The sequence below is a fragment of the Corvus moneduloides genome, chromosome 9 (genome assembly GCF_009650955.1).
Source record: "Corvus moneduloides isolate bCorMon1 chromosome 9, bCorMon1.pri, whole genome shotgun sequence".
Taxonomy (NCBI): Eukaryota; Metazoa; Chordata; class Aves; order Passeriformes; family Corvidae; genus Corvus; species Corvus moneduloides.
The window spans coordinates 30,579,448-30,597,865 of NC_045484.1; the positions used below are offsets into that span (position 1 = coordinate 30,579,448).

The 18,418-nt window shown below is 40.7% G+C and overlaps 1 protein-coding gene across 1 annotated transcript; it reads left to right on the forward strand.

Moving 5' to 3' along the window:
- The first annotated feature begins 2,874 nt into the window (after positions 1-2,874).
- On the forward strand, positions 2,875-15,416 carry EFCAB7 (EF-hand calcium binding domain 7). The gene is given in 11 exon segments (XM_032117196.1): positions 2,875-2,887; positions 4,834-5,013; positions 5,709-5,836; positions 8,762-8,903; positions 9,404-9,513; positions 10,048-10,103; positions 10,105-10,203; positions 10,403-10,536; positions 11,976-12,124; positions 13,857-14,086; positions 14,501-15,416. Coding segments are annotated over 11 exon segments (1,308 nt in total). The 3' UTR covers positions 14,568-15,416.
- Positions 15,417-18,418: the final 3,002 nt, after the last annotated feature.

Below are 18,418 nucleotides of genomic sequence, written 5' to 3' on the forward strand. Positions count from 1 at the left end.
TCTGCCTTTCCCAAGTGTGAAAGACCTGTATAACTCAACAAGGTGCCAGTGCTTGAGGCCTCCTGAGTAAAAATGCAATGAGTCCTGAAGGGGACCCTGGGCCGGCGTTGTCTTGTTGCTGAACCTGAGATATTCCATTTGTTATACTGGAATATATTTCCTGAAGTCAGCACTGGGTAAAATAATACAAGAGGCTGTTAAAGCGAGAGCACAACAGGATTTAGTGTCCCTCTGTGATGGCCTTCTAAAAACCTTAATCACCCCTGGTGGAAGCAGAAAGCTGCTGTCAGAGTTTGCTGACCATTGGTGAGCAAACAGCATTAGTTACTTCTTTGAGTTGTTTTAATAATTGAGAAAAAGATGAATTTCTGGTTTTTTCCATTCATTTATAACTGTATGGGCCTTGAACTGAAAAGGCCTGAGTTGCTCAGAGTTTTAGGCACACTTATTTTTAACGTTTTATGCACATTTATTTCTATTATTTATATTTAGGTAACTCTTAGAAATAGAATTCTGTGCTTAACTTGGCATTTTTGAAGATTAAGGGATTCAATTTTGACTAATTTTATCCTTATCCATATGTTTTGTTGAGTTGTAAAAAGAGAAAATATGGATGGCAAAGCCTTGTTTCACAGATAACGTGAAAATGTGTTTTTATGCTTTCAGAATTCAAGACTATATAATTTTTATATTATATAATAATTGTATTATCTAATGTCTGAAACTAAATAAAATACAGTGAAATTAAACTTTTTACTGCCAATGAAGCATAAACTGTGAATCATAAGTAGAGCTCAAGCTCATTTCTGTTTGTGGATCTCGTGGTCCTTACCTACAAGTGTAGATAATTATTATTGCCATCCCAGATTGAGAGGATAGAAAGGATATGACGTAGATATTTGGATAATTGGGGCTAGTCTGTGTTTCAGAGGATAAACAGAGTAATTATTAAGAGAGCTCCAAATTCTAACTGGAATTGTATCCCTCACAGGATAGCCAGCATTCCCGGGAATCAGAAAGCTACACACTCGGAAAATTCCCAAGGGAAGAAGTCCCAGCATGCAGAAGAAGCCATTTTTTACATGAACTGCAGAGCAGCTTACCTGAGTGTCTTAAAAAGCAGCTTAGAAAATATTAAATCCAAGGAACAACTCAGTTCAGGTAACGATTGGATCTTTTCCCCTTGAACTCTTACATGGGATGATTACAGTGAGAGTATCCCAGTGCAGGAACTCAGTAAGTGGTTTAAGGAATTGAGAGTAGTTTTGGATGCCTGCTGGAAGTGGGAATAGCAGACAGAGGTTTTTTTCTGTAAATCACCAGTATGAAGGGTCTCAGTTCAGTTTAGAGTGGGCCATTGCCCTGGCACAGAAAATCACCACAACTGGTGTTCCATAAGAATTCTTACTCCTTATCTCATCTCCTGCTGAATGACACTTCCATAGACTGGAATCCAAAGTTCTCATTTTTCATCCAGACTGTATTTGTGTATAACTGGTGGTGTTGTCAGCAGTACCATAGGAAGAAAATACCTCTGACTGCTTCAGCTGCACTAAAGAAGGGTGCTGGTAGATACTGAAAGCTGTGGGACTTTGCTTTAAAAACTTCAGGAATTTCCAAGGGGAGTGAGAAAAATTCACCTGAAAAATGGAAGTTGGTTTCTTAATAATACATCTTAGTGACCGGGTAAGATAAGGAAGGAGTAAGATAAGACTGAGTAATAAATACAACCTGTTTCAGTTTTGAAAGAGGTTTCACTCCCCCAGAAAAAATTTCTCAAGCAAATACCATTTCAACTTTGCAGCTTCTTGGTGTTGTAGGATTGTATGCTCTGTTTGGATGGTGGTTTTTCTTAGAGCATTTTTGTTCTTTATGAAAAGGTTTTTCATGGAAACCACCACTGTAAAAGCTGAGTGCACTTCTCTGTTGCACTGATTGTAGCTTCTTTCCCTACATGAGAACATGGAATTCTACCCATTAGCAAGGACATTCCTACAGCTTGTGACTTGGTGCTCTCCAGACTTTGTCAGCTGCAATAAAAGGGCCTTGATGACATCCTAATGATAGTTTGGGGTAATCTGGATTTTAACAGAGGGGTGGTGTGAACAAATGTCATCTCTTTAATAAATGCTTTGGCTTTCATCTCTATCCATATGCCGCTTGGCTACACAGCAAGTGTTTGGGCAATTTGCTTTCAAGGTCATCTTAGAGAGGGCAGTTAGTTGTTTAGACTCCCAGTCATTTCAGAGACATTTAAGAATTTATTTTAGAATTTGTAATCGTTGAGAGTTAGAGACCTATATTTCATCTGAAGTCAATTTTAGCATTTCTCAAACAAGTGGTGCCAACGTTTAAGCGTCTCTTGCTTCATCAAGTTTGGCTGATATTCTAAAGTCTCACTGAGAGATTGGCCCTGTGAAATTTTATTTGTAGGAGTTTTGCTTATCCACAAATAATAGCTTCACTTCCTGTCTGTTGTAATATTAGTGAAGTGATTTAGCAGAATCAGACCATAGAGAAATCTAAATAAAAGGTGCAGTCTGATTGAACCTTCACAAATACAAGCTGGGAGGCACGTAGGGAATGGCAAGTGCTGATCTCCCTGGAGATACAAAAATACAGGATTATATATTGGAAGGATATCTGTTAAATCTAGTCATGTATTGACATTCCAAGGACCTCTGCTATCCATGGAAACAAACCCACAGAGTCACAGCCCTTCCATGGCTGCCCTTGACACTGAAATCCCCAAAGCATTGCTCCATGCCCAGGCGTGGCTTGGATAAAGATGTGAGCCCTGCTCTGTTCTCCTGGCTCCTGCAGCAGAGGTGACAGGGCACAGATCTTTATTTAGTGCTTGGCCTTGAGGCAGGGATGAACAACAAAGGTGCCTGGTTTGTTTGTTTGGTTTGCTGCTGACACAGTTCCCGCTGAGCGTTGTAACGATGCCACCGCCTCATTTCACAGATGCTCCTGAGCAGTTCCCAGCACAGGCTTGGTCACTGCTCAGCTGGCTCAAAATCAAATGCCAGCCCAGGTAGAGATGGAGGATCTCCTGTGCTTCCCTAAGATACTTGATTATTTGGGAAGACATAAAAACATCCCTCTAATTTCAGATAGAATGTAATTTGAATTTAATTTCCATTTAATGTAATACCTTCATCACACTGAAAACTGGTGAAAGGATGTTTTCAGTAAAGACTTTGAAGAGGCAAATAGATGCAGCAAAATCATTTTGGAGAATGCCAGGTGTAACATCCATGGCACTGGTTGCATGTGTGGCATTGGCTGCCTGGTGGTGTCATTTTTCCTTTAAAATTCATGTTGTATAATTTGAATTGATACGTTCAAATGTACAGGTGTGACACAAAATATTGTCTCAGATAAATTCTATTCTAGATCTCAGTTCTTAGCAAAGGAAGTGCAAAGATGATGTTGATCTTCATAGAAATAGGATCCAATAATGTGCAGGTTTAAAAAGAATATGTTCTTGATATTAAGACACTGGATTTTGGCTGAATTTTACACTTGAGGCTGTCTGAGCTCATGGATATTTTGGTTAAGATCATAACCAAAACTGTCCTTCAGACCCACTTTTCTGTTGGAGTGATTTGGCTTTAAAAAAATCTGAACATGGAAAGTGACTCAAAGATGTTTGGAGAAAACTCCTTTCCTAGCAGCTGGAATATATATTTAATATTGTGTTTTGTTGTGCAGTACTTCAGCAGGCTGGAAGAAATCCTTCTCAGAAGACCATTAATAAATACTGGACTTCACAAACAACTTCACTGAATTTTGATGATTTTTGTGCAATTTTAAAAAAAGAAAAGCCAGCTACAAAAAATGAACTGCTCGAAGCATTTGGAAAAATAGACACAGATAAAGCTGGATGTATTTTCCATGATGAACTTTATAAAATTCTTACAACAGTAAGTATCACTAGAAACTTAATTATCCATCTTTAATTAGTAGAGATTTTGGAAATTACATGGTAAAACAAGATAAACAAGAATGACTGAGAGCTGGGATTCCCCATTTTATGGAAGTTTTTTGTGGCGGGTTTCCAGAAGACAGCACAGAATTACATAAACTGATACAATTTATCTCTTCAGTGTTTAGTAGCATTGTAAGGACATAATTTCTAATGGTTTTGACCTCTGTTTTCATGATTCAAATGAAAATCCATTGAAATCTATTGCAAGATAAGTTTTCCTGAAAGAATATTAAAAGACTCTTTGTTTGTTTATTAAATTTCACTGTGGGTGACCAGGATTCTTGATTAGGAACCCAAACTGAGCTGGTTTTTTCTTGCAGAGAGGTGCTAAAATGACCTGGAAGGAAGTGACCAGCACTACTAAACAAGCTGCTTTTAACTGCAGTGGCAAACTTGACTACAACGAGGTAAGGCCTAGAGTGAAATTTGTTCTAGTGTTATTGACAATACGAGTGGTAGTGATGATCTTACCCCAGGATTCTAAATTTGGACTGAAAAAACAGCCCACAAAAATTTGTACATAAATACAGTTTCACTGGAGGAAAACTGGTAAGAATCCTATGTTTAAAATCAGTCTTCAAATATCTAGAAAGAAAGAGTTGAAAGTCACACTTTGTATTTATTCAATATTTGGTCCTCCTTGTTGAATCATGGCTGCATTTTACTGTGATACTTGAGTGGTTGTTCTTATTAATGAAAATTTAAATTAATGCTGGTCTTGAAGAGAAAATTCTGCTGCCCCATCCTTTCCTTTTCTAATGCTACATTTTACTCCTTCAAACCATGAGAAAAAGAAACTGGTAGGGGAAATATTCTTTTTTTATCTCAAGTTGTGTGAGCTGTAGCTGAGCACAGTGAGCAGTGCTGCAAGGCTGCAAGGGACAGGCTGGAAGTTGACCCTCGACTGAGGCAGCAGCAGTTTGGGAATGAAACTGAAAATTCCTCTGAAGGGATTCCAGTGCTGGTGTCCAAAGCATCCCCGAGGATCTCCAGGAAAAGCCATCACAAACTGGCTAACGGTGTTTCTATTTCTTCTATTTGATGTTTTTTCTGTTGGAGATGAAGCTCTGGCTCAATGAGCAGTTGAGTTTTTGTTTAATTTTTCTCAGATTAGTGAGGATTTTAGTGATGAATATAATCTCTACTGTGGCAATCCCATCAATGTGTCAGTAAAATATGTTCAAATGGCTGCATCTATGAAGCTCTCACATTCCTAAGGGTGGATTTTGTTGATTGTCATGTGACACAGTCCAAAGGGAAGAGAGGAGGTGAATGCTCAGATATTGCAACATAGGCAAGTTATTTATTTCCTTCCCAGATCAGACGTGAAACCTTAAACATTTATCAATGAACTGTGTGTTTGTTTCAATTCTTGAGGCTGCTTTTCAAGCACAATCAATAGGAGAGTTTAAGGTCCTTGCTGAAGTTACAAAGCTGCTTCCAAACCTTCCCAAACTGGAAAAAGTCCATGGAGAACAGAGTGCAGAGGCACCAAGTCTGAAATATTAGGATGTAGTTTGTGCTGTTCCAAGTTGCTTCAAATCTGGGCAATACCAAAGAGGAGCAAAAGTGACAGGAGAGTGCTGAAGGGAAGTTCTCTGATTGAGTTCTTGTCATCCAGTTTTCTTTGTGCTTCTAAATGCGAGGTTTATGATAAATAGCACTAGGAGAGGGTTGTAATAATGTAATTGTAATTAAATATCTCTGCTTGTAGGTGACAGCAGAGCTCCTTCAAGACCTTCATCAGCTCAAAGTGGCAAAGCTTCCACCTCCACCACTGTCACTGTGGGTGCCAGCAGCAGCAGGAACACAAAGCTAATTACTGAGCCTGACACAATGAAGGTATCACACTGAAATGATGGTGTTTTCCTCTAGGCACCTGTGTTACTGCATTTTAAATAAGCTAAAAATCAGAGAAAAATGGTGTCTTATGTTTTATTAATAGTTTGTCAAGGGCAGCTATAAACTACTGAGAGCTTTCCTGATAGGTATTATTATGAACATTTTTATATACTGTTGGTTTTGCTGACAACAAGTTATTGGAAATAATTTTTCAGGTGTGAAGGTTTCATAGAACAAAATGTGTTTTTTATAAATGAAGCCACTGTTGGAGAAAACATGTAATGACTTCTTGAGAAATTTGAAATTTAATAATTTATTAGGTTGGTGAGAACTTTAAATGCTTAAGTAGTCTGAAAGATTGTGTATCATAAACCTGTGCATGAAAGGTAATTGGAAATAAATAACAGATCTGTGAGCATATTCAGTTTCTTGGGCATTGCTTGGTAAATACATGCTGTAACCTGAAAATATTGATTTTTAGTTAGACTAATATGTCCTATCAGTATTTTCTTTTAAATAAATCACTCATTCAATATAAATTCCTGGGGGAGAGAGACACCAAAGTCACTTTGCTAAGTCAATATTTGTAGAGTGTTAATATTGATCTTTTCCCCTTTGTTTTCCCTTTCTTGACTGGACCTTTCCTAGTTTTCTTTCAACAGAAAATAATAGCTGTAGAAATAGAAAACATTAACTGGAAACTGCTGGGATCCATTAAAAATGTGCACCTGGAGACTCCTGTATAAAAGGGAACAAATGGTTCTGACCACACAGTGTAAGTGCTGCTGGAAAACAGAACTGATTGTCCTCAGGAGCTACATTTTTGTTTCAAATAACAACTCTGGGTTTGTTATTGAACTCTGAAGTCCTTTATGTCTTCCCCATTGCTGTACAGTGACATTTGTTCTATATTAAAATTTCAAAACATCATCTCCCAGGGATTTTTGGCAGTCTGTTTAGGTATCTGGACCTCGATGCAATTTAACCTGCAATCTCACCTTGTTCAAACATGATGTGGAGGGTATAAAACCAGCACACACTTACCCAAGATCGGATTCTTTTTCCTTTGTATAAGCCAGTAAGAACTGACTGAAAAAAAAAGCAGCTGCAGATATTGATTAGTATTGATTGGCATCATCCAAAAACTGAAATCAATCAATAAAACATGGGAAGGTGTAAGTAGAGCTATTAATTTTTTTAAAACTTTATTTTGTACAATGCAAGCTCTGCCAGAGTCAGTGAATAAATGCCCAGGGATTCATTTGTGGTGTGAATCAGAATCCAGCACCCAAAAATTCTTCTTATTCATCTTATATCCAAGAATTTTTTTTTTTTTTTGCTGTTCACCTGTCTTTTTGTACAAGTAAGAAAATACTGCCCTCAGGATGTTGGAGCAACACCAACTTTACATTTCTGACAGAGGAAAATGGTGGAAGTCAGAACATGGTGAATGTCTAAATTAAAAAACGCTTGGAAAATTCCTCTCAGTCATTGCTTTTTGTTAGGAATTATGCATTAATATGTGGATAATTTCAATAAGAACTTAAATTTCAGTGTCAGTGGCCAGCAGCAGGTAGTGCCTCACATTTCTTTCCAGTTAACATTTCTAACACAAACGTTTCCCACTTTGTCTCTTTTTTGACAACTTCTGTTCTGCTTTGAAGTGACAGAGGAAAATCCATCCAGGAAATCCTCTTTTAGCTTCCCAATTTTACATACCTGTTTGGAATTTGGTAATTTAGGACTTCTAGCACCACCTTATGCTCTCTGCAAGAATAACAGGGTTTGATTTCCTAAAACATGGGTAAGGTTTTTGTCCAACAGTTTTGGCAGGTATTAAGCTTGCAGCAAACAACCAGTTATTTCCAATGTGTCAAATTTTAAGAAAAAACCTCCATTTTTAAACCTCCTTTTAGCTGAAGTCAGGAGTCCTGGAAGTATTGGAATAAACAGTTTAGGAGTAGTAGTGGAAATGACCCAACAGGCTGAAGTCCATGTTGGAATTCTGTTGCTGAGTTATGTTGACCCCCCTGTTAATCCCAGCTCCCATTATCCATTTTTTGACTGACACAACCCCAGCTGTTGCTCCATATTTAACCCTCACTGTTAAGTCCCAGGAATGTTTTGTCTCTGTTCACTTCTTTCCTAATTATTTTTTATGATTGGTCCCCTTTTTCCTTGTCCTGTCACTACAAATCCAGTTTAATGGATAAAGAGGAGTATAAAATTATTGGATGGATTTGTTAATGAGGTTTATTCTGCTCCATAAAAGGTGACCAGGGGCTGCTGATCTCTGGCTCCATGGTCCAGAAGTAGCTGCACTTCCATAAGGATTATCCCTAAAACCTTCTCCAGCAGGTTGTGCCCACAAGGAAAAGATTCTGGGAGATTATAGGAGGGGAGGGACTTGGATAGCAGTGTCTGCCAGGGACTGGACATCTCACTTGATTTTAAATAACTTAATAAATCTTTGTCTTTTCCACAGCCAAGTTACTTTGAAAGTCTTCTAGAACTTCTTTAGCAAAATCTTAAGTTTTAAAAAAAATCCAAACCTTCAAAGAACAGCAGAAAGGGAGTTGCAAAGTATATAATATTTATGTTTAAATTAGTCCATGCTGCCAGCTGTTTGCAAATATAATTATCAGAATCTTCGTGGCAATTCCAATTTAATTTTCAACTATTGGAGCATTGGGGTAATCTGTGTTTTTCAGGCATTTTCACAAGTGAAGCAATGTTACTTTCCAAAAATTGACTACAAGAAGGACTATTTGGGGTTTTGTTTTTAATAAAAGTATATTGATGCTGTATGTTGTGGTGCATTTTATGCAGGGTTTATTAAATAATCAAATTAATTCATATTTCAGAGAAGGCACTTTGATCTTCATCCAAAATGAAAACAACACCTAATATTTGCTTGGTTTCCAGGAATGTCAATGTGTACAATCCAAAGGATGCTTCTACCTGGAAGAAGATGGGGAAATCATCAGTCACAAGTACAGGCTGCACTTACCCCAAAGATCTGCAGTTTGTATCACCATCAAACCTTTAAATATTGCCCAGGCAGAAGGTTAGTGTGTTTCTATTTCATTTTCCTCTTCAAAAGAGGTGGTGGCTTGGTGATTTACCATGGGGCTTCATCCAGTTGCTACATTGGAATGATTTTTTTCCCCAAGTAGGTTATTTCCTTTTTAATCCCATAAAACGGGAGCCTTTAGACCCCAAAGTTATTTTAAAGTCAGCTGGGCTGGCTTTTTTGAAACAAATTTTTGTGTTGTGTAGCCATTCCTTGGCATTCTTGACCCTTAATGGTAGAACTATTTTATCAATAGTTCTTAATGATAAAATTATTAACAGTAATCATTATCTTTGAGACAATCACAAGGCTTGGAACAATTTATCTGCTTGGCCTAAACAGGAAGGAAATCCCAATAGCATAGAATAGATTCTTTTTTCCCATTTTTCATCAGCAGGCATCAATAAATACCATGGGAATACCTATTTTGACACGCACATAAAAAGAGTTTTGTGTCATTATTAAGCATTTTTGGGGGATATTTTTCCTTTTAGGAAAATCTTGTCGCTGGTTGTCAGTGGATACAGATTTGTTTATTCTGAAGGAAAATGAACCCCAAGAGAATCTACAGCTTGTGAGCTTTACTGAACTCCAACACAAAGAGGTTAGAGATTTTTGGTGTATTTCTGTTTTAATTGTTATTTTTTCATGTGTGTGTTAATGCTGGGGGTGTGAATTCCATGTGTTTGGAAAGAATTCCAGCTGTGCCCAGTATTGCTGAGTTGCTGGGTATATTTACAGCTAGTCTGTAGAAACTCAGTTGTATTTCTTCACCTTCAAATACAACATTTCCAAGGCAAAATTTGTTTACATTTCCTTTTATTTTCTTTCTCCTTGCCATTTGAACTTCATAGTGCACAGAATATTCTTATTCTGTGGCAGAAATAAGGCAGCACAAACTTATTGTCCCCTTCTGCCCTCATCTCTCTCCTGCATGTTTTTCTAAATTTCGTTCTAAGAGATTCACTATTTCTTAGCCTTCAAATGGCATCACACAGCCAATTTTTTTTTAAGGAGAGAACCCAGCATTGCCAGTGTTTTCAAGTAATTCATCTGGTCTATATGAATATTACTGGCAACAAAGAACGGCATCATTTGAGAAGTTTTTCCAAACTTTTCTGTCTTCCTTTAAGAGCAGATGTTTGGATGGAGAGGGGAGCTTGGAGCTGGGGTTTACTGGCTGCTCCCTTTCACAGGGAGGAAGGCTGAGGAAGGTAAAAACCCAAATTCTTGGAGAAGCCAAACTGGTGTGGAGAGATGAAGATGGAGAGCTGGCTCTCGCCAAAGAATTCTGGTGAGTTTTATTCCCAAACATGATAACCTCTATAAAAATCTCTTTTCTAGCTATAATGTGGCTTTTTGAATCTGGATGTTCCTAAAGTACTATTTGTAGAGAATATTCTCAAATAGACTGAACAGTTCTTGGCAATATTGTGAGCCAGTAAAAGGAAATGGAAGCCTTTGGAAATAGTTTGGCCTTTTTCATCCCTCAGAGGTGCTTTGTTGGATATATTTGAAACAACTGATTTGGATGGGAATGGCCTCCTGAGTCTGGAGGAATACAACTTCTTTGAGCTGAGGACTAGTGGGGAGAAGTGTGATCAGGAAGCCTGGGCTGTGTGTAAGGGTAAGTTCATTACTGTAGTAATTAGGCCTAAAACTAATTCAGACTATCAGTTAACTTTCCAGCTGGATAGAACTGGGTATTCTGTAGCCTATTCCAAGAACATGTGTAGATATTGTTCTCTTCCTCCTTTCTTTTTCTTTTTTTCCAGTCTCCTGTCCTTTACTTTGCTTCATTCTGGTGTCTGTGTCACTGACCTTCTGCTGAGAGAATTCTTCCCCTTCCTCATTGTTCTGTAGCTGCCAAAACCTACAGGGTTTGTAATCCTGGATCATATGGGGAAGGAAACTGTCACAGGTATTTGTTGAATCGATCTCCTTTGTGCAGATTGGGCTGGTGGTGCTTTTTTATCTCACAAAGTGTGGAGAGGGACATTTAATTAGTGTGCATCTGGTGCTATAAAATGGCATCCAGGGTTTAGGTGGGTTGCCAGTGTCTCATTGTACAATACATGTCAGGTTTGACATCATTCCTTTGGAGGTTGTGGCACGTTGGCCAAAATACTTTGGATCTGTCAAGCCCTATTAATATTACTTCTGAGGTATCAGAATTTTTCCTAACTTATGGAAAACTCCTACAAAAATACATTTCTATAACTGAATTTCCCCTCTGTTTCATCCCTGCATGTGCTTTTCCACACTTGATGGCTTTGTCAGGGTGATGCCTCTGATCTCCACACAAGTAGGAGGGGTGGAAATGTGTGAATAAATAAGAGAGGGAAGAGGAGAAAGCTAGGGAATGTTTCACCAGGTCATCAATCAGTGGAAGGGTTCACATGAATATCATCAGACACCAAAGTTCAAGCCATTTATTACAGCATTTGTAGCCTTGGATAGATTTATTAAATTGGTAATCCCTTTTTAATAATATATAGTAAAGATTTAGCATTGTTATGAAGATGAGAAAACCATTTTTAAAAGTCCCTGACACGAGGACATTTCAATTATGTGTTTGCTGCCATTAGAGTGGTGGATCTATGATATTCTCTCTAGAGAGGGGTGTTAGGATTACTGGAATTGTATTGCTTTTTAGGAACTAAGTAAATCACTTCTGTATCAAGGACCTGAAGCATTTAAAGGTGCTGTCTCCAGCTGATTTTCATTTCCCATTCCTACAATACCCCATTCTGCAAAGCTTAGCCCCAAACTTTTAGAAAAAGAAATCAAGATGAACTCTTTGTGTTTTGAAATCTCCCCCTTTTCTGGGTTATCCACGGGGCCAGCTGTTTGTAGGCATTATCCCAAATCCACAGGGAAGCTCTGCAAACAGGATATGCCTGGTCATGGAGATTCTTTCCCAAATGATATTGGCCACCCCGAGGCTGCAAGCTGGCTCCATCTTTTAGTCCTTGTTAACAGGAGTGGGATTTTTGCCTTTGGAAGGATAAAGGTGTTTGCAGAGAGAACAGACTTTGAAGTGCTCTTTCTATTCCTTTGAAACAGAGAATTTTGAGATGAAGAGAAATGAACTAACAAGACAAGGATTGATGGATTTGAATCTCATGGAAGCCAATGACCGGGATGGGGATCCTCGGGACCTTTGGGTCACTTTGTTGTCCCTGGGCTACAACAAAGCCTTAGAAATGGCAGAGGTAGGAGAGTCACAGAGCAAAAATCACTGCACATTTTTCTGCTGCACTCTTTGTGTCTGCCACAGACTGATTGCAGGAGGGCAGGGATCCACTGCCACTGTCATTCTCCTCATTCTTAAGATGGCACTTGGATCCTTGAAAGAGGGAATTTTCCTTTGCTTTAGAGAATGGCAGGATTTTGTGGGGCTGTAGAGGAAGGAATGTTGGATTCTATCTGTTGGAAGAATCCATGCACTCTGCTGGTGGGGAGTGATAGGAGGATAAGGATGGTAAACCGTGACTGTCAGAAAATGTAGAAAATAAAGGACTTTTTCTCCTTAAAAAAGTCACTTTTGTGGCCCTAACCACAACAGAAGTGGATAAAGATAATTTTTTTCCACATGATTTAAAATTCCTAGTTTCCAGACAGAACTATTTCTGTTACTGTTGCCTTTCACAACAGTGTCTGAAGGTGTTCAACATGAAATTTTAATGCTTCATTAAAGTTTTTGGGTTTGGGTCACACACTGTTCACTTTACAGGACATGGGATTATTTCTCCGATGTTTCTGTGCACTTACAGATTTTATTTTATTATCTTCTTTATTTTTATAGAAATAATATTACTTCTGATGTTAATAGGTCTCTCTAAGGAAAGAGGATGTCATTAATGAAGAGAAAAAAATTAAAGCATTAAATATGCAGATAATTAAATAATTTAATTCCTAGGAAAATCTGATTTTTAGGATCACAGTGTGATAATGGCATTTAACTTTGTTAAACAGGTCAGTGTAGTCACTATATAAAATATAGGAAGACCTAAAAATAGTCAGTATGGGAGATATCAGTTGTCTGTCAGTGAAAATCTTGGGATGGTGGTGAGGGATTGAAGGATGAGCAGTTTGCCTTTTCCTCCGAGCTGCTGCGGTTGGCAGAGCCCCTGCAAGGCTGTTTTTTTGCATTTCAGCCGCAAGAGAGAGCCCTGCTCCAAGAAAGAGCATTTTGGGGAGGGTTTTTCTCCAGTTAGGAATTGCAGGAAGGTGTGTTGTGCTTTATTGCAGCTGTAGGTTCTGGCTCCAGCCTTTGCTTTCCAAAGGACAGCACAGCTCTCCAAACGCTTCAGTAATTAAACTAAAAATCTCCAGCTGTTAATTTGTGTCTCTCACTTGCCTCTTTAATTCCTTGATTTCAAATAATTGAAGATTGATGTTTTGGGAGCACTGAGAGAGAGCTTGAGAAATCATTTCTGCTGGATTCCAACAGCTTTAGAAAGGAGCTGAGGTGCTGTGGCAGAGTCTAAGAAAATGCAAACTCCAGGTTGTTACACCAGGAATAAAATGTAGCCAAGATACTCCCAGAGTGCTCAATGCAACATTGCAGAGGTGTTAAATCTGTGTGAAGTGGCACAAACAGCAACAGTGTGACAGGTAGAGGAGAAAGGTTTCTTTCAGCCACTGGAATACATTCATATTTCATCCTAATTCCTGGCCATTTTGCTGTCCAAGGAAGGGTTTGCTGTGTTGACCTGCATGTCAGGTGTACTGTAAATGGCATAAAAATGCCAGTTGTCCTGAGCTTTCATTTGGTGTAAGAGACTGCCACAGCTCTCAGGTTTGGAATATTTAATATTCAAGGAAATATTTCTATCTGGGTAATTCTAGTTTAGATAAGAAAATACTTAGGAGCTGTGGGGGAAAATCTGAGGGGAAAAACTACAGCTGCAGTGATGCTAAAACTCCTATTGTCCCTTGCAGGCGTGGCCCTTTGTAATTGACGTGTACAGAGAGGTGCAAAGGCAGAATGAAAGCCTTTCTCTGGAGGCAGGGGGCTCCCAGCTGAGCAGGGCTGTCTGCAGGTCTGTGCTTAATAAAGGAGAGGCCACAGTGCTGGATGGCTCTGAGAACATCATCAGGCACACTTACAAATCAGGCAGCAGGATCAGCTCTGTGATTGAAAAGAAGGGATGGCCTGGGACTTCCATAAGGTACTTTGTGTTTATGTCTGTTGTTTTGTTCCTTCTCCTTCCTTGGGTCATAGCTGAGAATTACTTCTCCTGAAATCAGGGTTTTTGTGTCTGTTTCATTAAAAAACCTGCCTGATGTGCTTGTGCTCCTTGGGACTTCAGAAGAGCCTGGATCAGTGTTCCTGGAAGGGACAGATCGTTATACTGAGGCAAGCAGTTCTAAGTACCATATGAAATGAGGTGACTAAAGCCAGAGGGTTTCTTTAGCAAATGCAAACCACTGGATTTTAATAAATTTTGGTGTGTTTGCCTTGTTTTGGAGTGCTTAAGGGATGCTTGGTTTGTGGGGTTTCTCTGTAATTGCAAGTATCAGTTCCCTGGTGGTTACCACAGTGTAGTTGAGTAAAAGTCTCTGAAAATCCTCTTTCTTCGTAGTGAATATGAAGTGACTGGAAGTTCGCTGTCCTTCAAAGAGAAGGATGGACAACTTCATTCCTGGTAAGAAAGTGCCCTGCAGAACAGGAACAGCACATGGAAACTTGTTGCTGCAACTGTGGGTTTGTCCAAGTGCTGGGACTCTTGAACATCTCATGATTGCAGCCAGGTCTGGGGGAAACCTCAGTGGCCTCATCCTGAGAAAAGCTGGATAATGCCAGGAAAAGTGCTGGAAAAGTGCATTTCTGGTGCTGGGGGTTACGATGGGATTGAGGAATGCTTTAAAATCACGGGGTGTTAAGATCTGGTTGAATGGTGCTCTCCAGCCACAGGAGAGACCTGAGCACCACAACTGATGATCTTTAGTTTTACAACATGAAAGGAAAGGGTGCTAAAATGAGTTTGAATTTTGTCTCCACCTGGAATGGTTTGTATGCTGCAACGAAGTCTTTCCTTTTGACTAGCAACAGCTCCGTTTGTAGTTGTGAGATTAAGGGGTGTTTATCTTATTTTTAAGTTTGCGTTTCTGTAAGTAAGCTGAAATGGAGATTATTTGCCAGTCCCATTTGACATCCAGTGTAGCCTACCAGCTTTGTTTTGGTCCGTGGGCCAGCTTTCCTTGGCATTATTGCCACAGGGTGAGTCTGACTCTTTAATGGCACAAATAAGATCTTCACGGGTCCTGTTGGAGCATCACTGAGCAGTAGAATCGTGGCCGGGCAATAATTTAATGTCCAAAATGACAGAAAGTGTAAATCCAGGTGTGATCATAGAACCAGCCCCAGGCTGATTCAGTGCCATTGTCACCTGCTGTTCCCCAAATTTACTGTGCCCTTGGTTCTGTGAAAAACGAGCTTCACTCTTTGTAAAATTCTAAGGAAAGTTTAACAAAAGGGACAATTAGGAGACAACAGCACAAAGGGTGTTACGGCCGGGTGCTTGGGCAGAGAGCCAAAGGCACAACTCTACATCCGAAAGATCGGCTTCAAAAGTGCATCGCTTATTTCCTATTCATCACCGTCATGCATCATTCATTAATTCTTTGGAGTTGCTGAGTATCATCTTATCAGCCTTATCTTTTCCTTGGCTTCAATCCGTCTGCTTTCGGGTTCTTTTCTTTTGATAAGGTTTTCCAGGAATGTGAAGACCCCCCCCATCCTTGCCAAACTGGCCACACAAACTGCGGCCATTCTACAGCGTTACATGACAGAACCCAGGCAAAGCTTTTCTCACATTAAGGACCGTGAAAAAACCAACATCGCAATCCATCCATAACAATTCCGGGACATGCGAAAAGCCAACATCACAATCCCGTTCAGAACAGAGGGATCCGCGGTGCTGCGGCCCGCCCGCGGAGGGATCAGCGGTGATGCGCATGCGCAGGCGGAGTGATCCGCCAGGAGGGACTATTTGTGATGCGGTCCTGCCCGCGGAGGCATCAGAAGTGATGCGTCCCCGCCCGCGCATGCGCACTGATCCGCGCACCCGCCGCCATCTGCGCACGCGCGAGGATCCGCGCACGCGCAGCTGCCAAAACGAGCTTCACTCTAGAATTTGAAGGAAAGTTGAAGAAAAGGGACAGTTTAATAAAAGTTGAAGGAAATCAGGAGACAGCAGCACAAAGGGCGCTACGGCCGGGTGCTTCGCACAGAGACAAAGGCGCACCTTTACAGCCAAAAGATCGCCTTTAACAGCGAGCTCCCGCAGCCAGCTCCCAATCCCAGCCCGCCTTCCCGGGCAGGGTTTCTTTCGGACCAGGGCTGCATTTCCATCCCCCGCTCTGGGAGTCACCAGGTGCGTTAGGAGCGAGCCGATCCCGCTCCCTGAGACACAAGGGCTTGCTCGAGGAGACTGTTCCTGTTCCTCTGTTCCAGCCACTCTGCTCTCCCCAAAACACCATTTCCTCGGAGCTCCTCTGAAACTGCATTTCCATGGACCCAGGGCTCCAGAAGCTGCAGAGTCGTGCAATGGGGTTTCTTTGGGAAGGGACCTTAAGCTCTTGCAGTTCCACCTCTGTCATGAGAATTTCAGGGCTCTAAGACTCACAGAACGATTTGGGCTTGGAAGGACCTTAAAGCTCATCCAGTGCCAGCGCTGCCAGGGGCAGGGACACCTCCCACTGTCCCGGGCTGCTCCCAGCCCCAGTGTCCAGCCTGGCCTGGAACATTCCAGGGGATCCAGGAGCAGATCCCCCCTCTCTGGGCAGACAGAATGAGCTAAACCTGGCTATTCCTGAGGGAGTGATGGCAGCACAGCCGAGTCCTGCATCCCTGATTCCCACTGGGACTCTCCATGTCCTTCCTGCTGTGGGACCCAGGAGTTGCAGTAGGATTTTTGTGTTTGGTGCTGCATTCCCAGCACAGCAGAACCTGTCATCCTCGGAAACACTCTCTTTGTTTAAAAGCAGAGGCATCCAAGCTCTTTTATATTTCCCAGCTTTCCAGGGTGGATTCATTCAAACCTGTTGTCAACAGAGCAGTCCCATGACACAGGCAAGGCTGGGGCCTATTTAAATTGCTGCGGACACTTTAGATATCCATAGCCTCATCCTGTAAGGTGGTTTTAAATTTGAATTTCGGCTTCATTCAGTAGAAACTGTAGGCTCAATCCTCAGGGATATTTTGCTGTCAAGTTCAACAGTAGTTTTTAAATATCAGCTGTCAGTGTATCTGATGAATGTTTATCATTTAGTGCTACAAGTACCGAACATTTTGCCTGCACAGCACATTGGGTAAGAGTTTTCCAAGAAAGAGAACTCTCTTTCACCTCTGCTTTCTCTTGTGCCAGGTCTCTCAGCACGTGATGCCCCTCAAGGAGCAGGAAGAGTGGATTTACAGCTGTGTAAATCCCTCGTGTGTTAAACCTGCCAGTGCCAGGCTTGGGAGCAGCCACACTGAACCAGGAAGGGCTTTAGGCAGCTTTTAGGCAATTTATAGTCTTGTCCTTCTCAAGAAGCTGGCATACTGGCTTTATACTTGTTGATGATCTTGGCACGAAAACACTGAGGCCCAATAAAAATGAGTGCTGTTCAGCAATCCAGCTGTAATAGAACTGTGCTTCATAAAGGCTGCTCTCCCTAGATCTGCTCTTGTTTTCCATACCATGGGTTGGAGTTCCATCGCAGGCTGGAACTGCCTCACTGAGGAAAAACTTTGTTGAATGGGTTCCTCATTAAACATTCTTGTGGTTTGCATGTGAGAAGTGTAAAGGGGTGAGGCTCATTTGATTTTGTCACCTGAGAAAGGATTTGCTTCTTTCCCTTTGTTTTTGTCATTTGCTGATAATCCTCATCTTCCACTTGTTCTGTAATGACTGCCTGATTTTATACTCTTTTATATACAATAAAGTCTGCCTTTTCATATGCAATAAGGAAATAACATCATTTGAGAAAAATGGAGGTTTGTCTTGGGCTCTTGACTGTTAACAGCAATTAATTCTTCCCAGGTGGCTGAAAGAAGAAGACTGAAGTGCCCCAAGTTTAGGCTGCAACAGCAAGGAAAACCAGCTTTGAGGTACTAAAACCATTCAGCTGATTCTATTTTTCTGGTTTCTCTAAATATCTGTTAATGTGGAAAAAAATGTGGCCACCCTGGCCACTGGATGCTTAAAAAGTTGTTTGAGTTTAAAATAGCCATGAAATGTATGTGAGCTCATGTGTGAGGGCAGCAAGTAGTGTTGCAAAGCTATTTTTATCTGCCCTAACTGCTGCTCTCTGCTATTCCTCTGCTGTCATCTTACACTCGGCAAGTAAATGTCAGTGGCAAAATGAGAGCTGGGCTCTGATTTACACACTGCAGCCATTGGTGCTGGGGCAGGATTCCTGGGGAGCTTCTAGCTTTCCATATTTTTTCCTTAGCGAGTACCACAGGTATTGTTTTCATTTTCAGAACAGTCTAAAACAAGTGGAGGCCCCAAAAC